This window comes from Panthera pardus, unplaced genomic scaffold, assembly GCF_024362965.1.
Source record: "Panthera pardus isolate Hobbes unplaced genomic scaffold, ASM2436296v1 HiC_scaffold_15, whole genome shotgun sequence".
In the NCBI taxonomy this organism is placed as follows: Eukaryota; Metazoa; Chordata; class Mammalia; order Carnivora; family Felidae; genus Panthera; species Panthera pardus.
The window spans coordinates 85,996,329-86,022,407 of record NW_026526710.1 but is presented as its reverse complement, the minus strand read 5'-3'; the positions used below and the strand labels follow the sequence as shown (position 1 = coordinate 86,022,407).

The following is a 26,079-nucleotide window of genomic DNA, read 5'->3' as shown; positions in this document are numbered from 1 at the left end:
CAGAGCTGAAATTCTTTTCCTTTTAAAGAAGTTTGGGACTCCAGATGAAAGACATTAAAAAGCTGTCAAGTAGATTTAGTGTTGAGTAGATTCCAACATTCTCCATTAATTGGGTAGCTTCGAACAGCTGAGATCCACATCTCCTCGCAGACAACAACTTGAGAGAAGATGGAGGGAGAAAATGGGTTCCGGAAGGAACGGGACCAGGGACACAGTCCTCCCCGGGGAAGAGCCCGTGGAAGGGGAGTCCAGCCAGACGCCCAACCTCCCTCGTTCCTTTCGCGGGCTTCCTCCCCTCCCCCCAGCCTGTAGCTGACGCCCTCCTGGCAAACCGTGAGGCCGCAAAGCCCCTTCACCGGAGCTCTGGTGGAGCGAGCAGAAGCGCTGAGCCTTCTTGGCCGACACCAGCAGGCCCCGTGGCGGCCCCAGGGGTCATTTACCGAGAGCCGGCTCTCGCGCCTTCTTCTCACCCTGCACAGTTACTGCCCTCCATTTCACAGGTGAGGAACGCGAAGCACCGAGAGGTGAACAGCTTGCCTGCTGTCACAGGGCAAGTGCACCCTGTGAGTCCAGAGTCCCTCCTCTTGGCGGGGGCGTGGGTGAGGCTGCCCTTCCGTTCTCCCGGCGCTCCTTCACCTTCACGCAGTCTGAGTGTCCCCAGGCACCACTACTAAGTCTGCGAAAAGTGAACTTGAACTTGACAGACAAGGTCACTGCCTTCTGGGACAATCAAATCCCAGACAGACAACGATGATATGAGCGGAATGCGCGAGGGCCCCGTCAATAAGAACACAAATTAAAGAACTCCTTGTCTCTGGGGCCCAAGTTCTTTCATCTACAAAATGAAAGCATTGGAACACGTGGGGGTCACCCACCCTTTCTTTATTCACCCATAAAAACGCACGTCTTGAGTATTTTTTATGAGCCAGACCCTGGAGACACCACATTCACCTCAAGGAACCCAGAGTCGTACATACGGAAGATGGACACATCCGATGTGCCGTGGATAATGCTGGTCACTCATCTATTCCCTCGGCGACGATTTGTTAAGTTTCTGTTATGCGTCAGAACAGGCAAAACTGGGGAAATCAGGATATTGGTGAATCCTATTCTGTCAGTATCCTAGCCGTGATATTGTACTATCATCTTGCAAGATGTTACCGTTTGAGAAAACTCAGTGAAAAGTGCCTGGGCCCTTTCTGTATTATTTCCCACAACTGCATGGGAATTACAATGATCTCAACACAAAAAGTTTAAAAGAGGGGCTGCCCAGGGTAGAGTCACATCCATCCTTGTCCCGGGATGTTGTGTGGGAGGATGTAATTTTGGAGCCGATGTGACCGGTGAAGGGACACCAACAGAAATGTAGAAGGGTGACCCAGAATCTGGCGTCACCGAGCTACCTGTCTAACCAACTGTGAACCGTCTCCTTCTTGATTTCTTATTCTGTGGGACAATAACGATTTCTCACTGCTTAAGGCACTTATACCTGGGTATTCTGTTATTTGCGACTGAAATGCTCTAAGTGATACAGTCTTGGAAATCCGAACTGTCTCAGATAAAAGAATTATTGGAACGGGTTTGCCAGATAACGTACGGGTCATCCACTTAACGTTTAAATTTCAGATAAACAATGAATAATACTTTAGTATTAATACGCCTCCAGTATTCCATGGGAAAGATACTAAAAATTATTTGCTGTTTATTTGAAATTCACATTTTACTGGGTGTCCTGTATTTTCATTTGCCAATAAAATAATAATACATATTATATATAATAAATAATAATATAAATAAATAATAACAAAATAAAAATAATATTTTTATTTGCTGGTACCCCTATATTGGAACAGGAATGGATGTATACGGTATCTGAAAATTAGAATTTGTATACGCCTCGTTTGATTCAACTCCTGATGAAGGAGGTGAAAGTCAGGCAGGATTTATCGTTTAAGAAAAATATGTTTTCAGAGCACTGACCTCATACTTGCTGCATGTATCACAATGTTGAAGGTGGAATTCTTCCTATCCCCGCTTCAGCCAAGGCCTCGAGATAACGGGGGTCAGCTACCCCCAGTTCCTCACAGGGAGCAAGTTCTGTGGGAGCCCTGAGAGGAGGGGCTACAAGTCAGTTACATGATGCTTGCCCCCACCAACCTCCTCAGCAAAAGCTACAAATTCACTCTCAAGTCAGAGTAAACTGGGGAAAAGGCCCTTTAATTTCAAGTGAAGTTCGGTACTTTACTGTATGAGGCTGGGCACTTTTGTTTCTGAAATAAGGCTGTTATTACTTCGAGAAGTTCCCAAAAGATCGTGTATAATTCAAGCGAGATCAGAAAACTTACGAGATCAGAAAACTTACGAGGACCGGCCTGAGAATCCATCCACGGGGCAGGAAAGGGATGTCAGAACAGAGAGGGATGTCAGCGTGCAGAGGACAGGGTGGTCTCCTGCTGCGTCCCGGGTGCCCTGCTCTCCGGTGCCCGGCTCTGTGTTCTCCCGCCACCAGGCACTCATCTAAGCCCCTGACAAATCTTTGTGCGTCCAATGCTCTTACAGCCCATTGAGGTATATATCTTATCTCCACTTGACCGAGAAGGAAATCCAGACCGGGAAAGGTTGAGTAAGGCACCCAAGAACACACGTCCATTATGAAGCAGTGCGACTATTTGAACCCAAAAGTTCTGGCTCCAGGACCACCCCTGGTAACCATGGGGCTACGCTGCCTCCTTCACCAAGGGGAGCGAATGCAACCCATGTCACAAAAAAGGCCCTCTGTTTTTAATACCTCACTAATTTTATCATCATCACCACCACCAGCATCAATCCTAAATCCCCACCAAACCCGTCCTGTGCACCAACACGCTTTGCACCATTTGTATCACAGAAATGACGACTTTCCCAAATAATAGTGCCGAGAAGAGCAGTTACCATTTATTGAGTGCCTAATTCGGACGGTACTAAATCGTCTCCTAATCCCATTGAATCCTCTCAGCAAACCTGTGAGAGTTCCTTCTTTCACAGATAAGACAGCTGCAGTTAGGAGAGAGTAAATTATCCGTGGCTCGCAAGGAAAAGATTCGTGTCCACATCTTTCAGACGCGGTGCCTGGCCCTTGCCGTTGGGAGCATGAGGCCTCCCCGACAGGCTTCCGTCTCGAGTACAGAGTCGGGCTAATGGACTTAGCCTGGGCAAGAGGAAATTCCCCCAGGGCACCATGGCAATTGGTGACACTCTCTTGCTGCCCAACCTTTTCCCTCAATATTTCCATTTATTGGGGGATAATGCTTCTGGATTGTAATTTATAGCACAAATATCCTCTTCCTTGCTCCCTGCAAATTTGATTTAAGGAGGGCACCCACCTTACTAATATTTGGATAGTGTGAAGGAGGTCTGCAAATTTGGAAAATGATATAGCCATTACCAGGCAGCCAGCGTGCCCCTCCTGATGCATTGTGGGTCAGCGAGAGCACGGTGTTTTGTAACCATGGAAACAAACTGAGTTTGAGAAGCCTGAGCATCCAGTTTACCATTCAAAGATGGTAAAGGGAAAAAAGCTCTAAAATCACTCAGTGCCTAGGAATTACTTCTAAAATAGCTAGACCTTGATGAAACCAGGTATTCTGGCCGACTCAGGAGACAGGAGAGGTTTCACCTACAGAAGTGTCACCAAGTCAGCCACCAGCTCCTCAGGGAACTGGAGCCACCAGTTCCCCCAACCCCCACCATTGCTCTTGTATTCACTCTGTCTCTCTTTCCAGAAGGACACCCCACTGGTGGATCCCTAGGGAAGAGTCTGCCGTCCTCAGCACCTGCCCCTTTGCGGTCTCCCTACCATTGGAGAAGACATCCCCTAACCTGGGCGTCTCAAGCCAGTCGCCACATCGTCAAAATGGGTAAGGCCAAGAGACTTCCCTAGAAAATGAAGTCTTTCCTTCTTACGCTGATGTCTTCCTGGTGTTCCTGAGATGACTCTTGAGGGTTATGTTTCCAATCATGGTCAAATCCAACAGAGCCTGTGAATCCTTTCTAGCCTGTGCGCCATAAGGAAACAGGGCTGGGGCCACATCTACCTTTGTGTCCATTTCCAAAAATAACTTGGGAAATGTCACTTCTTCTGGTAGCTTTTACAGGCCAAGCGAGCCAAGGCCCTCCTCTGCGTTCCTGACTTTGGCCTTGGAAAGACATGGACTGCATCACTGCTATACTCACAGCCTTGTCTGTTGCCCTGGCTTTCGCTGTATGTCCATCCAGATGAGATCTTTGGGGCAACAGGTAGTTTCTTCAGAGCAACATCTTCTTGGGCGACTTGACTAATCGGCTCAGGGCATGGGGTGCCCAGAAGTACAACATCTCTGTGCCCGGGAGATGGCCAGGAATGAGCGGGCAGGAAGCCCGGAGGAGGAGCACACACGTATGTTTCCTCCCGGACCCAGCAGCCCATCACCCACCTCGCATGGCTCGTCACAGCATCCTCACGGGTGGTGGCATCCAGATCTGACCTGGGCTCCTCCCGCGGCGTGAGCATTGATTGCACGAGCATGTAGCCGAGGAAAGAGCCTGTAATGCCACAATTATTGTTCATTTGTTGCTATGGTGTTTCTGTGGCCTGTTTGGATCCATGAATGTCTTGATTATTTTCAATTCCCATTTCTAGAACGCACTGTTCATCACAAAGTGCTTTGAAACCATCCTCGTGGGCTCTTCCTAACAGACCCACGTTAGTAAGGGCTCTGCCATTTCACAAACGAGCATGAGAAACACGGTGTGCTTTTAATAACGACAATTAGGGAAGGTGAAAGACAAGACACCATAAATGACATTATCATTCGAATAAAGAAACTCGGCTTTCGGTCACATTACATTTGACATCAACTGATGTTCTGAGGTCAAAGGATGTCATTTGGTGTCACTGAGGCTTTGACACCTAGTTGGCGTCACACGGGGGGGAGATGATATTTGAAGAACAAGGTTACTGTTTTTAAAGGGAGAAGCGGTGAGGCTGGAGGAGGAGATCTGCGACGGTTCTGCTTCTCAACTCTTTGGTTCCCAAAGAAACGATGTAGGAAACTAACCAAGTCACAGTCCAATCTTTTATGTATTGGAGCCTATATTCAGAGCAGGCTTACATCACTGTGTAATCAATGCGTAATCATCGCTGTGCATGCATAAATAACATTAAAACAGTGGGATAGCGTGAGCAACTTAAAAAGAGAAAAACGATCTCCTCCTCTGGGGGAAATAAACCACGGTGTCTTCATGCAGCGGAATTCTCTATCGCAGTGAAAATGAAGGACTTAGAGCTACAAATGCCAGCACACGCGGGACACCACAAGCAAACTTGAACTTAAAAGTAGGTTGCCCACAGCACTATACCACTTGTGGAGACTTCAGAAGTGTGCAAGAGGAAGCAATATATGGCTTAAGGATACACCGCTATGTGGGAAAATTATAAAGGACGTCAAGTGAATGATGAACACAAAATTAGGTTGCGGTGACCTCCAGGAGGAGGGGTGACCTCTGGGAAGAACGTATAAAGGCCTCGGCAGTACTGGTCCAATTCTCCTGCTTCAGGGAGCAGCTGGTCTGAGAGCATCTGTAATATTATTCCTGTATCTCATGTGCTCTTTTAAATCTCTTCGTTTGTGTTTATGAGCCATAATTTTGGCCATCAGCTTGGTTTTTTCCGTCTACCCGAGATCCTTGGTTTTTCCCATCATCCAGGAAGGCTGGTCCAGGCCTTGCTCCTGCCAAACAGGCGGGTTAGCTTCCTTCTTCACAGAAAATAACTTGCTGTGGTCAGAGGGTATGCTCTCTACTGTTTTGTATAATAGGATCATAAATTATTTCAAACCCTAATGATTAGGATCAATAACAATGAGTAGAAGCAAGACCAGTGGCTGAATCATCAAATATGTGAGTTTCCATCCGAAATAAAGCAACTGTGAACCAGGATGATGATAATAGTTTTTTAAAATTCACAGCAGAGGGGCACCTGGGTGGCTCAGTCGGTGGAGCATCCGACTTCGGCTCAGGTCATGATCTCACCATTCCTGGGTTCCAGCCCCACGTCGGGCTCTGTGCTGACAGCTCAGAGCCTGGAGCCTGTTTCAGATTCTGTGTCTCCCTCTCTCTCTGCCCCTCCCCCACTCGTGCTCATTCTCACTCTATCTCTCAAAAATAAATTTTAAAAATGTTAAAGATATAAAAATACAATTAAAATTCACAACAGAATGCATTGGCACAAACCATACAAAATAAAGTATATGGTCTATTTCCACTTTCTTCCTTTGTATACTTTTCCCGGAACACAACAAGATCATATTGGAGACTAGCCTACCGCGCCCAGCCCTCTTCAACTCGCAGAGAGAGCTATTTAAAGTCACAAATAGTGCCGTAGAGCCTCGCCTAAGCCCAACTCCCAGAGGTGCCAGCCCGCACCTCCCCACGTCTTCCTGGTCCCTCCGATGCGTTCTGGCTCCTGTCGAGAGGATACACAGGCTCAAGTCTGGAGATCTAACAGATTTGGGAGGTAAGGGATGCTTTCTTTCTAAAGCTAAAATCTACAATCTAAGCCACCTACTACGTCACAACCTCCGTTTGTGGGACAGAATGTTGTTATACCCTGGTGAGCAGGTAGGATTCCTAAGTAGATCCAGTAACAAATAGATTTGTGTGCAAAATGGGATCTGACCTGATTCTAGCACAATATGCGATGGCAGATGCTTGTTTGTGTGTTTCCTCCAAAGGCGCTCCGTTTACCACCACCCTCTTGTAATTCTTCCAGTATTGTTGGGGGAAGGGCAGTCTGTCACGTGAGCATCCTTCTATTAAAACCTTCTAGCCTTTGACTGTCCAGGACAGAAGGTTTGGAATAGGTAGCAGGGGCTCTTTGTACAGGACAAAAGCAAGATGGCAGGCGGTAAGGGCAACCCTAAATCTTCAGAAACAGGAAACGTCTTAACTGCCCTCTTGGCTTCCCAGTAAAATGAGCCACCACTTTCGGTCGGTCTTAGGAAGCAGAATGGCCAGATGGTTTCCAGGAAGTAGGCACACCTCCTCCAGGCAGCCTTCTCTCATGGTCAAACCACCTCGCTCTGGAGCATCAGGGCTTCCTGCCTTGGGACGCCCACAGCCGTCAGAGCAAAGCCACGGTGCCCATCAGTGTTCTGGCTGCAACCAGAGCCACCACCCCTGGCTGACCTCGGCACAAGAAATTCACTGGCATGGTTCTGAGTGGGGGGAGGGTCACAGAAGGCTGCCAGGAACTCTGGAATTCTGGAAGTTCAAAGAGCAGGAAGCGGCACGGCCGTCTCTTTGCCTGCAGAGTCTGGCCGAGATTCTAGCACTGGACAACAATACGGTGACCGGAGCAGACTCACGGTGTCACTTCCTGTCAGTGAGCGGCAGATCCGCGGGGAGCCTCCAGTAGGCGCCTCGCAGGTCTGATGCCCAAGTTCAGACCACAAGAGGCAGAGCGGGGGCGGGTCACGGCATCTCACTGCACTTCACTGACTCCCACTCACACAGCCCACCTCGGGGATTCTGCCAAGACACTAGGGAACAACAAATGCCTGTTGAATCCACTGCTAGATTCTCACACACACACACACACACACACACACACTGTCTCTCTCTCTCTTTGTCCCTGACATTCGCTTCCCAGAGTAACAACAGCTCTAACACAGTGTCGCTCTCCTTATTTCAAACAAACGGTGCACTCACTCCTCCCCGACAGGTGGCAGCCCAAAGCCTGGGCACCGGGGTGCCGCTCCATCCACACTCAGCTTCCGCTCATGTGCGTCCCCACTGTGCCCACGCCTGCGAACCACACCAGGAGCAGCTCCTGGCAAAGTGCACGGCAGACGGACGGAGAGGAGAGCGGGATGAAAATGGGAATCAGCTCCCAAATATCCATATGACTTCAAGGAAGGAGATGCTCACAACTTCTGCTGCTGTCATGAGGCCAGAGCAGATGCTCGTCGCGTCTTCCTACCGTCCTGTTTGGCCTTCGGCCAGCGTCTCAAATGGCGTGAGGTCCTCATACGTGAGGGCTTCCCAGATATTTGCTCTTGAGGGATCTGATGGCTGTCGGTCTGATCTGTAGAGGACTGTATTAGTCAGCACTCTCCACGGAAACAGACCTGATAAGACGTGTGTATATATAGAAAGAGATTTATTTTAAGGAATTGGCTCCCGTAATTGTGGAGGCTGGCAAGTCCCCAATCTAGAGTGGACCACCAGGGTGGAGTCCCAGGGGACAGCTGATGTTTTGGCTCAAGTCCAAAAGCTGTTCTGCTGCAAAATTCCTTCTTTGGAGGCAGTCAGGTGTCCATCAACTGATTGGATGAGGCCCACCTACCCACACTATGAAAGTAATCTCAAAGCTCATGGATTTAAGGATTAACCTCATCCCAAGACACCCTCGCGGAAACATCCAGAATAATGGCTGCTCACATGTCTGGGCTCCATGGCCCAGTCAAGTTGACACGCAAAATTAACCATCTCAAGGGGCATGTTAGCCTGTGAGCAAATTTTACCCGCAGACTGGCTGGCGTAATGGGACGCCTCTCAGGCTGCCTCCCCTAGATCCCCTCCACGTCTCTTCTGTCCTCACGACCTCCTGTCTCTTGTCAAGTGCCAATAACGATTTCTTTCATTCTCCTGTTTGTTTCAGTCTCACAAGAAATGGGAGACGGCCAGCCGGAACTTCTGTCTCCAAATCAGAGGAACCACCGACTTGGCTCCATACTAAATCCCCCAACCGGGAGCATCCGCGAGCATCCATCAGAGTTTCAGGAGTGGGAAGCACAACTACAATAAAAGAAGAAAACACGAGGGGCTCTGGATGGCTTTCGGATGCACCACGGGCCAGGCTATAGTCCCCAGTTACTCAAGCCCGGACAGGTGCTCCTGGGGAGAGACCCCAAGGAGGTGAGGGCAGCCCCTGCTGGCTGAGGTGAGGACAGTTATCTTCAATGACGCGGGTGAGCCTGAGAAAGGCGGGGGAGAGAGGAAATTCTGCCCGGGCCTTGGAGCCTTGTCCTTCGGTGGCAGACGCTGTACTTACTGTTCTTTGGGGACAGATGGGCACCTGATTCCTTCAACGGGCGGGTAATATTCCAGCGTGTGGATATACCACATTTTAGTCGTGTAGTCTACAGGCGGTGGACGTTTGGGCGCTTCCGACTGGGGCTGCCGTGAAGGCCACCAGCGTTTGCCTGGACGTGCGTTCAGTTCCCTCAGGCATTTATCTAGGAGCCGGATGGAGTCTCGTGTTTGACCTCTTGAGTTTCCTTAAGGGAAGGGACTACGTCTCTTCCTTCGGTATTCCCAGCACCTGGAAAAGCCCCACGTAAAATAAACATGGTGTTGAAGCAAAGGGAGGATAATCACGACCCAACGGTCTATGAGGCAGGTGAAATTTTCGTCACCCCCGTGGTTCAAGTGGGCAAAGTGAGTCTCCAAGAGTGAATCATTTGCTAACGCTCACACAAAGAGTAAATGCCAAGGTTGGGGCTTAAATTCGGGTTACCGCCCCCCCCCCAGCCCACCCTCCTGTGCATCTACTGTACTAGGTAGTACCAAGGACTGGAGATCAGCCCTTAGGGTTTGCATCGGTTTCCCGCGGCCACTGAAACAAAGTACCACACCAGAGATTCACTCTCTGGCGGCTCTGGGGGCCAGAACTCCGAAAGCAGGGTGTTGACGGCACTCATTTCTTCCGAGCCCCTGAAGAAGAGTCTGTTCTCCGTCCGTCCGGCCTTCTGGGGGCTCTGGCAGCCCCTGCTGTTCCCTGGCAGCTGGAGGCATCTCCGCCTCCACTCCCACCACCACCTGCCCTCACCCGGGGTCTCTGGATCACTTCTCTTCGTGTAAGAACCCTGGTCATTGGGTGTAGGCCCCTCCCCCAATCCGTTAAGACCTTATTTTGACTAATTACATCCTCAAAAACCCTATTCAAGTAAGATCACATTCTGAGGTTCTGGGTGAACGTGAATTTGGGGGGGGGGAGCAGGGGGGACGCTATTCCAACCAGAACACAGTCACAGACCTGACCGGGGGCCTTGGCCCCTCACCAGCTGTGTGACCCCACCGTCCTCATGCCCCCGCCGCGGTGTGACAGCGCGCCCCACACGGTCCCCGTCGCCCTGACGGAATTTCGACATCGTCCCCATGTACTCCCAAGAGCGTTTAATCTCGGACAACAAACTGTACCGTCTTGTGGGCTCCCCAACACACAGGAAGCCCCCACTAAACGGCAACTTCTGCCGTTAAGAGAAGCAGCAGTCAGTGGTGGGGCCACACGTGTTGGGCAAAGGCTTTCTATAACCTGGGAAGCGAAAGCAGAGCCCACAAAGAGTCCACAGCTGCGGCCGCTAAGTAGCGCAGACCCGTCGTGTGCGGGGGGGGGGGGGGGGGGGGGTGGGGGGTGGGGTGGGAAGGAGGGTAAATGGGGCTCTGGTTAGGGCGGCCACCACCCCCCCAGACTGGGGCACCTCCAGCAACAGCCACGCTAACCACACAGCACCAGGACGTGTCCCCACAACAGGGGTTACAACACGGTGCTGAATCTCGTTCGCCACCTTCTCCCCCCGCTGCCCCCGCCCCCAGCACGACCTGACAGATACTGGACCTCCAAAGTCTGTGGGATTCACGAAAGAGCCGTCGAGATTTCCCAGGTCAAGGTTTACCACACTCAGGAGTGGTAATTCCAGCTCTGAGGGACGGACAGGTGGACTCTCAATGACTTCCATTTCTTTGTAAAGGACGCGGTCGGACCCCTCCACCTGCTCTCAGTGTTCTCCAAACATCTGGCAGCAGATCCAACGGTCTTGTTTCCCAAAAATGCAGTTTCCAGGGCCCCAAGCCAGTTCCACTGGTATGAGCCTCTGGGGTTGAACCCGGGAACCTGATTCTCAGATACCATCCCTTAGGATTCTTGTGTGTTCTCAGAAGCCATAGAAGCTGCTGCCAGGAATTGGGGTCTGATGGGAGGAGCCAGCAGGGAGGTCTATGGCCCCACACAGTTTTTCATTTTTTTTTTAACGTTTATTATATTTGAGAGAGACAGAGAGAGACAGAGCGTGAGTGGGGGAGGGGCAGAGAGAGGGGGAGACACAGAATCCGAGGCAGGTTCCAGGCTCCGAGCTGTCAGCACAGAGCCCGATGCGGGGCTTGAACCCACAAACCGTGAGATCATGGCCTGAGCCGAAGTCGTATCCTTAACCGACTGAGCCACCCAGGCGCCCCTCCACACAGTTTTTATCTACTTCTCACCAAATATAGATTAAAAAACATAATCCTAGGACTCTTGACAATCTTTTATCCCATCTCCTTAAATACGTAACCTAGTGAGGCCTTTGCATGTTCGAATCCGTTACAGGGAAGGTATGACATTTCACTGCAGGTCTAGGACTTTCTATCTAATACGGTTGCCACCGGCCAGATGCAGCCATTTAGATTTAAATGAATCGAAATTAAATGTAACACTCTGCTCCTCAGTGCACTCGCCACACTGGCCACATTGCAAGCGCTCAGGAGCCCCGGTGGGGGGGGGGGCATGGAGTCGCCTTTCATCCCTGAAGAAAGTAGGGCTCTGGAGGAGTGTTTGTGCACCTGGGCTGCACAGGAGAGTCACCTGGGGAGCCTTCCGAACCCCAGTGCCCAGGCTATACCTAGGCCAATTTCATCACCATCTCGGACGGGACTCAGCCATTTCTACAGGGAGCTTGCACCAGGGTCACTGGTGGGATTGTGAAAGCAGAGCTTGCTTGCGGGAGAATCTCCAGTTCAGTCAGTCCAGTAAGTGAGAATTTGCATTTCTAACGAGTTTCCAGGGAGCACACGTGGCAATCCATGCCTCAGAAGAAAGGTAACCCCGAGAGCACCTACCTGTCCAGAGAGCACCACACTGTCCCCTCAGCAGGGCCCCACTCACCCTATGCAGCCGAGTAAGAGGCAGAGCCCTGTTCCTGAACCAAGGCGCTGTGGCCACTAGGAGAAAGGCTTTGGAAGGCATTAGAACTATCCAAGACAGAGACCCAAACTGAGCTTGAAAGGAAATTTCTCTTTTTCTCCCAACTAACTTCCCTCGTTTTTTTTTTCTCTTTCATCCCCATTCCCAAGCCTCTGAGGCTGCTGGCTGTGGCAGCCACTCTCGCCCAGCTTGGCTCCCCATGATGAATGGGAACGAGCCACGGGCCCCTTCCAAATGCTCCTGCCACTGCTGGGCAGGGAAATCCGATTTCAGGAAGCCAGAGCCCCATGAGTAATACTTCAGGCTCACACATTTAGACTTACAAGGAGACAGGCCACCACGGTATGGGACCCAAACAGCCCACAACGGCCTGTGAAGCCAGCCCTGAGCGTCTGCCAATCACACCACCTTGGTTCTGGTGGAGGGATCGTCCTGCAGTGTTAACAGTCAGGACAGGTAAGAGAGTCCATGGCAAAAAAAAGGAAGTTGCTCTCACCTCATGTCAGTCTCTGTGCCTTAAAGACACGAAGGATAATTGCTTCTCTGAGTTGCTTCATTTCACTAACTCCAAATCTTGAATGCTATTTTGAGGGGAAAAAAAAAAACCAATCTCCATTCTTTCTTAGTCTCTCTTTTTTGATTGGTAATATTAGAATACAAAATGAGTAAACTGAATCCTACCACAAGCCAGAAGGAAATGTAACGTGCTTAAGTATATCGCTGTTCCTGTTCGGATTCTGGCAACGCCGGGCAGCGAAGGATCAGCTCGTCTGTCTTGTTCGGATGACTTTCAGGACGGTAACTGTTAAAAACACAAAGAACAAAACTATAAAGCGCAGCAATACTGTCTTTCAGACGTACCAACAGACATGCACGTCAGTGGAGTATTCTTGAATTCACTTTATAGAAGAATGTAACGTGTTTGTAGTCTCTCCGGCATCTCACAGGGATTTACGTTTCACATCAGATGGAATATTGTTGATTCTTTACACACTTGAGAGCGAGCAGGAAGAGATTCCTTTTCCACTGGAAAGGAATCTAGGGATTCCGGGCATCTTGTAGTTCGTTCATCTTTCATTCCCAAGCACTACCGTGACATTTATAAACGTAATCCCCTAATTTGGTGAAGAAACCCGGCCCTCTGGTTCTAAGGTTCTGCCTTCAATGCAACAAAGCTGGCAGGTCCCACCCAAAACAGGGGGGTTTCTGACTCCCCAGACCTTTGACCACCCTTGTTCCCCTGGGCTTCAGCTTTTCACTCAGGAAATTAAAGAGAAGAAAAGGAAAATATTTAAAATTCAATCACAAGTGTGTCTATGCATCATTAAGGACAGACCTTTGTCCTGTTGCTTTCGAAACGTTGTGAATTCTTCTTGAGATTACTGTTGTACTTTGTTCTTCTGGGAAAAAGAAAAAGCTTTAAGCACCCTAAAATGAGGCTTTCACCTGATACTAATTTTCTTCTTAGTTATAAAGGCCATTGTCTGTTTGAACAAAGAGGAATACTAGCTCTTAGTAGCTGTTTACATTATAGGAATGAGGGCACTGAGGGAGGAGGGGAGAGAACCTTCTTCATTAATGAGCCAGGGACGTTGATTACCGCAGACCCACAAGTTCTGAATCGAAAGGGGACACCCAGATTTTTTATTCTTTCCCTGCAACTAAGATACTATTGTTTCTCATCTGTTAAATGCCGAGAACACATTTTAGACCACTCTAGGTTAGTGTTAAAATTTAGATAAACAAGCAGTTGAGAGTCTGATTTAAAAACAACAACAACAACAACAAAGCACCCCAGAGCTCTGGGCCCTCGCATGTCAAGTAACACCACCATCTTGTATGAACTGGAGGCGTCCACACTGAACACATAGGGCCCAGGAGCAAGTTAGCCATGCGGGACTGATTCACCCAAGCAGCCTTGACCATTCGGGGGGTGGCAGCCTCTTACACAAAATAGGCTTTCAATAAATATTTATAGAACAAATGAGTGAATGAATTTCACTTGAATTAAACACGACTCATTTGTACCTGCATAATTCGCTTTCCTTTCAGTGATTTGAAATTTTGCTGACAGTGTCCTTCGGAAAACTTAGAGCAGAGAAGTTTCCAGTGCCTCAAAACTCCCTGGAAACCCCTCCAATCTGAGCAAGCGGCAGAATTCAGCCATACATTCCCAGCCTTAGTCAGAATATTTTTATTTTAAAAAAATGAGCTGAGCCGTCTGTATGAATAAAGAACTGTGATACCACGTGATAGACATTCTCCCAAGCACTGATTTGACTTTAGACCCAATCATGGGTTTGTTTCAAATTCAGAGCACAGGAGACACAGGTCAAGAATGGTTGGTTTTTATTTAATCTTTGGAGAACAAACTCAGAAATGGGAGAGGAAGAGTTACACACGCAGATTAAATAAGAGGCAGGGTCCCGACTTTTAATAGGATTGTTTCTAACTTAACAGATAATCAAAGCATTCAATGAAGGCGTGATTTGTCAGCCAGAGGTTAGTCTATTGTTCCCCCAACCAGCAAAGGGGGTGGTTGCACGGATTCAATTCACGAGGGAATCCGTGTTTACCGTCTGGGAGTCCTAATGGAAAGGCACACAATTTTCAAACTGGGAAAAAATAATAATGCATCTTGCCGCTGAAGCCTGGTGGTACCTTGCTGTATTTCTCTCTTGAATAGAACAGGCTACATTTCAAAGGGCCATTTTCTTCCATGTGGAAATATTTATTCGCTAGCTACCGCAGGGCAGCAGGGAGGTACTAAAGCCTTTCATGTTTAGAGTTTCGGGGGCAAATTGCTTCTGCACACGTTGTCGTGAGTCGGTGGATTCTGCTGTGTTCTCTGCCTCTCCATCGTGACTTCATTAATCTTTTTTTTTTTTTTAATATATAGAGACTTTCATTTATTGCTTCTAGAAAGCCAAGTGCGCTGCAGCGGCTCTCTGCGGCGTCGTTCCTGAGCACCTACGCTATGCTGGGCACTGGCTGGGGCAGAGGCCTCCAAAAGGGCCGCAGAGAGAGGACGGGTCGCCGGCCAGGGCGCCCAGGAGTCGTGAGTCCCAGGCCCACCTCTCCGGGCCACCTCGAGCTGGGAGTGAGTCGGTTTTTCCAGGACACGCACTGACTTAAATCCTTGGCCGACTGAAAATCCCTTCTGTGAGCTCAAGCTTCCACGCCGCCGCCCGCCAGAAAAGAAGTTCCCAGGATTTGGGGGTGCTGGGGCTCAGGGCAAACAGCGCTGCGCGCAGGGGAGGGGGGCTCTCGCGAGGGCCTGTTTTGCATCGATCTACGATTGTGCTTAGGTTGCATTTAGACGTGGCGTTTTAAAAGCCAAATTTTGGCATTTTGCTTTTAATCCCGACTAAAGCCCTTTGGTATACTGACTTAAAAGGTTTTCAGAGTGCCACGACTTTGCAGCCGGGGTAACATCTTTGGAAAGATTAAGAGAGTCGATTTTCTAAAGCGTTTGTGGGCACAAGCGCAAGATTGTCGGTCCTGCCGGAAAAGCCAGGGAGAGAGGGTCGCGCGAGGAGGCCCTCTCCCCGTCCGTCCCCGAGCGCGCAGGGCGGCCCTTCCGAGCGGACGGCCGGGGGACCCCCGAGCAAGCCGGAACCCCCCCACCCCACCACGTCGCCCGGCCCGCGGAACCCCGAAGCAAGGCCAGACCCCCCCCCCCCCCGGGCCGGGGGACCTCCGAGCAAGCCGGATCCGCCCCCCCCCCCCCAACACACACACCCCGGCCCGCGGGACCCCCGAGCACGGCCGGATCCCGCGCTCCCCGACACGGGTCCCCGGAGAGCACGGCCGCCTCCCCCCGACCCGGCCCGGGGGATCCCCGAGCACCGCCGCACCCATCCGCTCCCCGACCGCGGGACACGGAGAGCAAGGCCGGAGCACTCCCCACCCCCCCCCACCCCCCCCACCCCGCCCTGCCGGACCCCCGAGCGCGGCCGGACGCCCCACCCCAGCCCGCGGCGACCCCGAGAGCACAGCCGCACACCCGCCGGCAGGGGGCGCCCCGGCCCCCCGCAGAGACAAAGGCCCGCGGCGCGGCGGGGCGTGGAGGCCGTCCCCCGAGCGCCGGCGGAGCGGGCGGGGGCGGCGCGCGGGGACCGAGGCCCTGCCCCCCGCCCCCCTCCGTCGCCTCCCGGGCCCCGCGCAGCCGGGGGTGGGGACCCGGCCGCCGGCGCCGCCTCCTCGCCCGGGGAGGAGGAGCTGAGCGCGGCTCCCATTTTCTGCATTGTCCCGGGAGTGCGTCCCCGCGTCCGCACGCCGCCTTCCTCGTGGCTCCCCGGGCCCCCGGACCCCCCGCTCGGCGAGCCCGCCCGGCGCCTGCCTTCCGGGGGAGGACGAACCAGGGAGTCCCGACCCCGGCGTCCCGGGAGGGACCCCCGCCCCCGCCCCGGCGACTCCCGCCCGCGCGGCTCCCGCGCGGTGACCTCATTCCCGGCGCTCCGAGGTGAGGCGGGTGCCGCCGGAGCCGGAGGCCCGCGGAGGGCAGAGCTGCCCGCCGCTCCCCGGGGTCCGCAGGCACCCGCACCACGCGCGGGGTGTCCGTCGGGTTTTAAGAAACAGCGCGGGCCGCCCCGCGACGCTCGAGCTCGGAGTCCTAGAAACTTTTTAGTGCCCGTGACGCTCAACGTCACGGCCTTCTTCCCAGTTGGCACACCTCTTCCGTGGCCGAGGGCCCTCCTCCCTGCCGTGGCCCGGAGAGCTGCAGCCTGTCGCCGGGGCGGGGCGGGGGGGGGGGGGGGAATCCTAAGGCTGCCGCTGAGAAACGTTAGCGCAAGTCGGTCACCGGGACGCGAATCGCCCTGCAGAGCGAGGGCGGAGAATGTGGTTCATGTGCACACAGCCCGCAGCTGGCTCCGGGGGCCCGTGATTCACCCTGTCCTCGCCGAGTTCACGCACTGGAAGCCCGCTTCTCCCCGGGAGGCCCGAGGCACCGGCAGCCTTTCTCCCGCCCGCGGCACCTGTGCCTGCAGCGGACGCCCGGCCCTGCGTCCTGCTGCCTCCTTGAAACTCCACCCAACGGGGACTCTGCCTGGCCACGCGGCCAGCTCTCTCCTCACGGTGAAAGGGTTAGGCCGGAAGAAGGGAAATAAAAGCCAGGGTTTGGAATTAGATTTCCTGTGCATCTTCAGTGCATTACAGCAGAAATCCAGAAGGGGGGAAACAATCCGGAGCCGAGGCTAGTGCCCTGGTGAACCGGGGCTGCCTCCCCCGCCCCCCAGAGTTGGGAAGATGGGAGCACTGGGGGGATGACACACGCATTGGATACATTTTCTGGTTTTTTTTTTTTTTAGAATAAAAGTTTTATTTCAGAGAGAAGCACAAAGCCACCACTGTCTCCAGCAACCCAGGGCTTTGCCAGGACTCAAGGACCTTCGAGAGGGAAACAAAAAGGCATTAGCTCTGGATGAAGAGGCGGCTGCAGGGGCCCCGGCAGCTCCGCCCCTGCGGCACCCAGGCTTGGGCTCGCTGTCACCTTCCGCACAATCTCTTTCCCTCTCAGGCCCTGTTCCTCCTATTAAGTCAGCCCCAGGCCCGAGCCCGCCCGTCCCCTATCCCATCATCCCCAGCGGGACTCGGTTTACCTCCTGGAGTCCCGCCTTCAGCCGCTGAAAAGTGTGAGGCTGCATCACCGACCCTCCTCTATCCTCACGTACCCTCCCGTTCACTCCACGCATTGTGACCCAGCGCCCACAGGGTGCCAGACGCAGCCCCAAGCACCGAGAGGCCTGTCCTGTCTTGGGGTGTCCACATCTGTCCTGTAGCTCAAGTCACAAAGCCGCGTGGACCGGGCCCCGCTAAGGTGATGCTCTCCAACTCAGGGTGGACTCTGGCCGCGGCCGATAGAGCCCATTCCTCCCCTGTGGGCTCCTCGGCCTGACACCCGTCCTTCCCAGTTCTCTCCAGGCTACGGGGATCTCCAGCCCCGGGCAAATGTGCAGGGAAATGACTGGGGTCCAGCTCGAAATGCCTTCTCCTTTTACACCTCCTCTCTGCATCCGCTCCCCGCCAGAGCTCACGTTTTTAATTTCATCCCAAGCACTCATTCCTCCTCTTCCTGCAAAGTAAACTCACTGCTGCGTGCAACGAAGAGCCAAGGACCCCTTTCCTTCCCTTCACCACCACCAACTTGAAATAATCGTTCCCATCCTTCTTCACCTCTACTGGTGAGGGTCTACTCTCAGATTCATAAGATCTGGCCTCTACATCCTTCTATCGTTGTATGAAATTGCTTTCTCAAGGACCGCAGTGACTAAATAACCAATGCCCAGTTTCAAATTTTATTTGTTTTTTTTTTACTTATTTTAGAGAAAACGAGAGTTGGAGGGAGGGGGAGACACAGAGAGAATCTCAAGCGGGCTCAATGCTCAGCAGGGAACCCGACACAGGGCTGATCCCATGACCCTGGGATCATGACCTGAGCCAAAATGACGAGTCAGACGCTTAACTGACTGAGCCACCCAGGCGCCCCACCAATGTTCAGTTTTAACGTGGGTTCAGTGTCCTTCCTTGACAGCTCCTGTCCCCTTCCAGGACTCTGGGCCGCAGTACAGACATACCGTTGAAATGGTTGAGTGTCTCAAGCTAGTGAGACCTACCACAGGCCTCCAGTGGGGGCAGAATCAAAGGTGGGGTTTAAACAGAAATTAAGACTCTGGGACACCAAACCACAGACTTCCAGGTGTACTAGTTATCTGTTGCTGCGTAACAAAGTGTCCCCAAACTTAGAGGCTTTGAACAACAGGAACCGTTATTGCACGGTTTCTGTGGGTCAGGAGTTCAGGAGTGGCTTAGCTGGTGGTTTGCCTCAGGGTCTGTCATGACACTGCAGTCACCGTGGGTCAGGCCTGCAGTCGCCTGAAGGCGACGGCCAAGACAGTTGACTCGCGTGGCTGGCAAGCTGGTTCTTCATCACGGAGGTCTCCACAGGGCTGCTCGTCTGTCCCCAAGACATGGTGGCCGTCTCCCTCCAGAATGAGCCATCAGGCAGCAGAAGGCAGAAAAGGTGCAATGTCTTCAAACACCACAGCTTGGACAGCAGGCAATGTCATCCCCGCGTCACCCCTTTGGTCACAGCGGTCAGCTCTATCTAGTGTGGGATGGGACCCCACACAGGCATGGACACCTGGGGGCAAGGTTGCTCGGGGGTCCCTTCGGAGACTACGGGGGGAACGTGGCTTATATGACCACCTAATTAGTGGTTTTCACATGGTTTCTTTCTCTTTTTTTTTTTTAACCAGAACCGTTTTCTCAAAAACCCTTCTGTTAAAATTACACGTCGTGTCCAAATAAAAATGGAGATGCTTACGTAAGTGCACAGAGGTGTGGGCATTAACACTTTCAGTAACAGGTCTCCCAGCGAAATTTGGGGAACATTTAAATGCCCCCAAATGATGAAAGGCTGCTTATATCAACGACGGAATGCCATGCGATGGGACACTTAGCACCTCTTGGAAAATTGAGTATATTTATTTGTATTGACATGGAAAGGTTCACTGTTACATTTTTTAAAAAGCCAACTGCAAAATACTACTTATAGTGTGATTCTATTTTTATTAAAAAAATATGCACATACATACTTTTATAGTCATGGATCATTTCTGGAAGGGTGCTAATATGGTTTTCCTTATGGGAATGAGGAATGTGTAGGTCAGGGAAGGGATCAAGAGATTTCAATTTTTAACTTTGCACCATTTAATATTTTTAAAAGCGATTTCAACCAATTTATGAATCATTTTTTTCACTGAGACACAATTCATCCACCATAAACGTTACCACTTTGAAGTGTGCAGTTCAGAGGTTTTAGTGTAATGACAGTGTTATGCAACCATCACCACTATCTAATTCCAAAATAGGATAGATTGCTTTGAGAATAGATACTTTATTTTATTTTTAAAGTTTATTTATTTTGAGGGAGAGAGAAAGAAAACATGGGCAGGGGAGGGGTGGAGAGAGAGAGGCAGAAAGAGGGAGAGAGAGAATCCAAACAGCATGGATCCCAACTCGGGGCTTGATCCCATGAACCATGATATCATAACTTGAGCCAAAATCAAGAGTTGGACACTTGGGATGCACGCCTGGGTGGCTCAGTCGTTTAAGCGTCCGACTTTGGCTCAGGTCGTGATCTTGCAGTCCATGAGTTTGAGCCCCGCGTCAGGCTCTGTGCTGACAGCTCAGAGCCTGGAGCCTGCTTCAGATTCGGTGTCTCTCTCTCTCTCTGCCCTTCCCTGCTAATGCTCTGTCTCTGTCTGTCTCTCTCTCTCTCTCTCAAAAATAAGGATTAAAAAAAATTAAACAAACAAAAAAAAAGAGTTGGACACTCAACCAGCTAAGCCACCCAGGAACCCCAGATAATAGATACTTTAGAAGTGAAATAGGAAAGCTGACTTAGAGTGCTATTTTTCGGTGTCCAAGCTTGCTTTGATGGACAGGTCACTGAAAGGGACTGCCCACGGGAGGGCAGTGGTCATTGCCCTACTCGGACCAGCCCCTCCCACATCCCAGACTTTTGAAACTTCTTCTGGATCCTCTGTGACTATGCCCCACTGGACCCCTCCTTTTGGAAGTGCTCACATTGTGGGTTTCGTCTGCCAGGCGCCTTGCTGATTCCGGATTTCTCTCCACCTGCCTTCACCTCCTCCATTCCTGATGGTCACAGTCAGTGATTTTCTTTTTTAATTTTATTTATTTTTGAAGGACAGAAAGACAGAGCATGAGCAGGGGAAGAGTAGAGAGAGAAGGAGACACAGAATCCGAAGCAGGCTCCAGGCTCCCAGCTGCCAGCACAGAGCCCGACCTGGGGCTCGAACTGACGGACCGGGAGATCTTGACCCGAGCCGAAGTCGGACGCCCAACCGACTGAGCCCCCAGGCGCCCCCACACTCAGTGATTCTGACCAACCTCCACCACTGACCATCCTTAGATGTGTGTTGCTGGATATTTCTGATCCCGCCAGGCACGGCCCCGTGGCCTTTTAAGCCCTGAGCGCTGTGAAGCAGGGAAGGCTCTACTCGTCCACAACGAGAGGGAGGAGGAGGGACTCCCAGACCGGAGCTGGGCACCTGCCCTTTCGCGTTATGGCTGCACGAAGAGGCACACAACCCTTTCCGTCCATTCGCTCCTCTCCTCATGGCCCTGTGAGCTCCAGGTCTGTAGAACCTTCCTTTGCAAGTTCAGTCCTGTTACCGCCAGCGGCAGTCCTGTCTTCGGGCCGGAGGACGATCAGACACCCACATCCCTTGCTCAGAACCAGGCATCAACTGTGCCGCTTCTCTGCCTGTGTGGTGCGAGTGGCCTTTTCTGTTAGGACTCAGTCTGCATCTGGTGTCTGGGGTCTCCCAGGTGACGGGGTTCCCGACGCCAAGCTACAAACCCTCCTGTCGTCGTCAGCTACTCTGTTCCTTCCACCGGACGACACCTTGGCTTTCCCCGGGAGCCTGGACGACCGTGGGTCCCTTTGCTGGGCTCAGCCTCAAGGCGGGCCAGGCCCAGTGTCAACCTGCGACTGGTGGTGTTTCCTTCCCAGGTGCTTTCTCACCATACACTGAGCCCCTCGTCCGGGAACTCTCTAGAAGATAAAGCCCTTCCCGGGGGTAACCAAATCCCAATCTTTGCACATTCCTACAGCAAGTGTGTACGTGTCTTGACTCTTCATCCTGCTGCGTCCCGAGGGCGGCCCGATGTTCAGGACGCAGACCCAGGGACACCGCGACCACTGCCTAGTAGGTATCTGACGCACAGGCAGATCGAACGCTATTTATAAACCCCCTCAAACATGTAATTAAATCGCCAAACCTGTGAGGCTCAATACATTTAAGTGGGTTCTGACTCATTCTGATGTCTGTTTGCAGCATCTTAGTAGAAAATGTACTTGAGGAAACAGAAAAAAAAGGACTTAGAACAAAATAAAATGTCAGTGAAACGAAATGTCAGAGGCTCCTTGCTTATTCATCTTCCAACCGGAAAGACCCAACTGGGCCAACTGATTCCTCATGGTTTTGAAGAGTGTTTGTTCAACTTTAAGGGTTGAGATCACGCTGGACAGATTCGTTTCTGGGAGGCAGAGAATTCTCCCATTTGTCTTAATGCGATCGGAAGAGAAAGCAGCACATATAACCGATGCTTGAATAATGTCAAATTAATCTTGGGTTGTTTGGCTCAGTTTACGTCCTCATCTTCACGCGTGCGGGACGTCTGAAAATGTGGGTCCCCAGCGCCAAATCAGAGCGGTTACGGGCCCTCCTTTTGGCGATCCCTCCTGCCCGTCACTGCAAATTTAGAGGAACCTCTTCTCTAACCTAAGAGGGTACAGGCTCTCTCTGCAACTGCACGTACAGGATATGACCTGGCTCAGCCACAACGACCTTCTAAAATCACTTAATGTATTTTCCTAGTTAAAGCAACAAATGGAGAAAACAGGACTCCGGACAAGTGTAAGAGCAGAAGCCCTCAAAGTTGTGGTTCTTCTCCCGGGGGGGCGGGGGGCGGCACGGGGTTCTCCTGTGTGACTACAAGGAGGGCTCTCCCAAGCCACACACAAAGCCCACCCCTCTTTTCTGCTCCTCCCCTTCTCGGCCCCCCTCCCTTTCCTCACAAGGGAGCGGTGGCCTTGAACCACCTTCAAGGTGGCTGAAACTCAGGTTCAGTATTCCACCTGTTGTGGTCCGGCACCACGATCCAGATACAAACTCCTGACTGTTTGTCACGCTTCTCCCTCCGCTGCTTCCCTGCTCTGTCTCGTTCAGCTCCCCTGCCTCCTCCCGAATCCTTACACACTCCTTGCCTGTCCCGGACCCTCTGCATGCTTCCTTGTCCTTGAACACGAGCCCCATCCACAGCCCGCGCCTGCAGGGGCTCCTGATGGCCACCTGCAGCGGGCTGCTGAACACCTACCACGACGTCCCCTCACAGACCAGAAACCGAGTCTCGGTGAGGCCCCTGGGCGCCCCCCGGGGCTCAAAACCCAAAGTTGCCTTCAGGTTCGTGCCCTACACTTTCCCCTCTGCCACCTCTGTTTGGCTCTGCGTTTCCTATAATAACAGCAGCTACTATTTAATGAGCAATCACTATGTACCGGGCCCTGCCCTTGTAACTTTTCAGTGGGGACTGTCAGCATCAGGTCCATTTACAGACAGGAAGGCAGTTTGGGTGCCATGACCACAGGCGACCCCACAGCGAGGCGAGGAGGCAGGTTGGTGCCGGGCAGCCCAGGGCTCCGCTCCTCTCTGCCTCGAGTGAATTCTCCTTGCACAACTTGACGAACTGGGTGCTAGGCCATGGTGGAAAGAGATAAGTTTTGGCCTAGACTCGGTCACAAAATGACCTCCCTAGGTACTGGTCTCCTCAGCAGCAGAAGAGGACGACTGAGTCCCCCAGAGTCTCTGCACGGCGGCACCAGCATGGGGGTTCTCTGTGCTTAGAAGACACAGCATGGACGTCGACTCTGGTCTAACTCTCACACCCAGCCTCTTCCTGTCTGCTCACCTCCATGTTCCTTTCTCAGCACGACTTGAAATGTTTTGCAAGTTCCCGGTTGGGGCTGGGGCGGGGGTGGGGTCGGGGGGGTGGGAATAGGGGGTTGAGGGAGAGCACTGGTTGTGTCCAGAAAGAGAACACCCCTCCCTGCACCTTGGCCAGCTGCGTGCCACCGTCATGTTCCTCGGAGAGAAAGAGCAGGGGAGGGGCAGAGACAGAGGGAGAGAGAGAGACAGACAGACAGACAGAGATCACATGGGGGGGGGGGCAGAGGGAGAGGGAGAGCCCCAAGCAGGCTCCATGCTGTCAGTGCAGAGCCGGACACAAGGCTCAAACTCACAAACCATGAGATCATGACCCGAGCTGAAGTCGAGAGTCGGACGCTCAAGGCACTGAGCCCCCCAGGCGCCCTCGCTGTTCTCTTTCTACACTGCGTGACTCGTCATGCCTTCCACCCTTCCCCAGGCCTTTGGGATGAGTGCCTTCTTCACCCCGATCACAGCCTGGGCCACCCTCCCGCCATCACCCCGCCCCCCCCCCCCCCCCCCCCGAGATCGCCATGTGCTCTGTGGGGCCCTCAGGAAACAGGTAGCATGTGTATGGCCAGCGGCCGTGCTTACTCAGCCATGACTGTCTGGACAGAACTAGCGGCCTGCTTCCCCTCCACACGACCTAGGGGGCACACTTCAACCTGGGGACAAAATCCCCATTTCTTGCTTTAAAAAAAAAAACTAATTAATTAATTAATTAATTAATTTTTTATTTTGGAGAGGGAGAGAGCACGCTAGAGAGGGGCAGAGGGAGAGACGGAGAGAGTCTTAAGCAGTCTCCAAGCTCAGCAAGGAACCCAACGCAGGGCTCGAACCCACAAACCATGAGATCATGACCGGAGCCGAAATCAAGAGTCGGATGCCTAACTGACTAAGACACCCAGGCGCCCCCCAGGTCCCCATTTCTTTATTGGATATGAATTTAAGTGGGAAAGAATGTGTGCCTGGACCCTGCCTCATTCCCAAAAGGGTTTGGTCTCCCTTGGTCCCTAGCTCAGGTGCTGTGTGGGCAGTGCAGGGTAGGGAGGGAGGCTGGGGTGGGGTGTGGACACCCCGGGGGGGGCCTTACCTGCATTGCCAGAGGGGCACCACCTGGTCGTCTCGTCTTCCTGCTCCTCCCCACTCTTCTCCCTTCTTCACCACCCCCACGCTGTGCCTGTGTTTTCCACTCTGGGCCCAATAGACCAGTGTCAAAACTGCCTCCTCCTAGACTGAGGGAAAGATTCTCGTTCAGATCCTTGCCCTTGTCCATGAAGATCAGGCTGGGTGGAGACGGGCCGGGATGCAAGAATTCCTGGGGACACCTTCCAACACCTCGGAGGGTCCCACCAGAGCCCGCCCTGCTCTACTTCCTGGCTTTCCGGTCCCGTCAGCTGGCATTCACTGCCATCGGTAATAGGAAGTCCAGGAGAACCCCACTCGCTCGCTCACACAACGCTTTTCTTGCGTGTTTACTCCCTCTTCTGACTCACTGCATTTTCCCCTCGCACGTAACTGAAAGCAAACACCCCCCATTACGCACCCCGGAGCACATAACTCCTAGAGAGGGTTGCCCGTAAAAATATGTATTCATTAAAAATAACGTTTAAAGCCAGAAATAACTTACGCGCTGACAGTTTACCAGGGGAGATTTGAACACCTTTTTTTTTTTTCCAGTTATTCACAAAAAACGTCTTACTGTTGCCATAGATACAGAAACACCGACAACAACGGCAGAGCCCTTCTCGAAGCAATCCACTCTGCCAGCCCTGGATTCTGTTGGTAATGGAAGGGCTTGGGGGAGGGGGATCCAGGAGCCACAGTCAAGCGATCCCTCCGGGCTCTGCAGTGGGTGACAGTGGGGCACCAGAGGACTTCAAGTAGAGACTGGAACGAGGTTGGCGAATGAGATTCAGCCTCTGAGGAGCTGGCTCAGACTTCGAACCCAGACCCGTTCGCCCCCTGCCCCTGCGGAGGGAGCCAGGGCCCCCACCTTGGTCCTGGGGCAAGGAACGGTCCCTACTCACCCGGCAAAAGGTGCTCCTGGGGCCAAAGGAAAAGGCGATTATGGTTTTCAAGACTTGAAATAATGCACCACCTTGACTGTAACGTTGAATCTCATTCTCTGCTTGGTGTCACGTATTCTCTGGGGAAAAAGTAATTTCAGAGCAAAGCCAGACAAAAAACACTGGGCACAGTAAGACCCACTAGATTTAAATACAAGGGGAATGACGCAAACCTCCAACTGATAGGACGAAATGAAGAGAAAAGCATTGAGAATAGAAGGGGAAACTCGGGAGCCAGCGGGTCTGAGTGAAAGACGTGACCTTGGGCTCTACTTCTGGGTTTTGCTTGGAGTTTAGTTCAAAAACCCGAGAGTTTCATGTCCAGAATAAGTGTATCACCTTGATCACTTATTACAGCTTACTGCTTCTTCTTTCATCTGCTTCATTAAGTCCAGGAATATTGATGGGGCTTAAATTTGCCCTTTGAAGTGATGAAGAGGTTTTGGAAATGGAAAGTGGTGATGGGTGCACACCATTGTGAATGTCATTAATGTCACTAACTTGTACACAT

At 52.1% G+C, this 26,079-nt stretch overlaps 1 protein-coding gene and 2 long non-coding RNA genes across 3 annotated transcripts; 2 read left to right on the top strand and 1 right to left on the bottom strand.

Moving 5' to 3' along the window:
* The first annotated feature begins 3,488 nt into the window (after positions 1-3,488).
* On the top strand, positions 3,489-9,382 carry LOC109251763 (uncharacterized). Its single transcript, XR_002073690.2, has 3 exons — positions 3,489-3,542; positions 3,762-3,896; positions 8,678-9,382. It is a non-coding gene; the product is annotated as an uncharacterized LOC109251763 (long non-coding RNA).
* Positions 8,160-14,864, bottom strand: LOC109251762 (uncharacterized). Its single transcript, XR_002073689.2, has 3 exons — positions 13,317-14,864; positions 12,662-12,782; positions 8,160-9,340 (listed from the first exon to the last, which is right to left on the bottom strand). It is a non-coding gene; the product is annotated as an uncharacterized LOC109251762 (long non-coding RNA).
* A 93-nt stretch (positions 14,865-14,957) lies between these two features.
* LOC128776982 (translation initiation factor IF-2-like) lies at positions 14,958-18,290 on the top strand. Its single transcript, XM_053901915.1, has 2 exons — positions 14,958-15,080; positions 15,932-18,290. The coding sequence occupies exons 1-2, from the start codon at positions 14,958-14,960 to the stop codon at positions 17,180-17,182; spliced, it is 1,374 nt and encodes a 457-aa protein (XP_053757890.1). The 3' UTR covers positions 17,183-18,290.
* Positions 18,291-26,079: the final 7,789 nt, after the last annotated feature.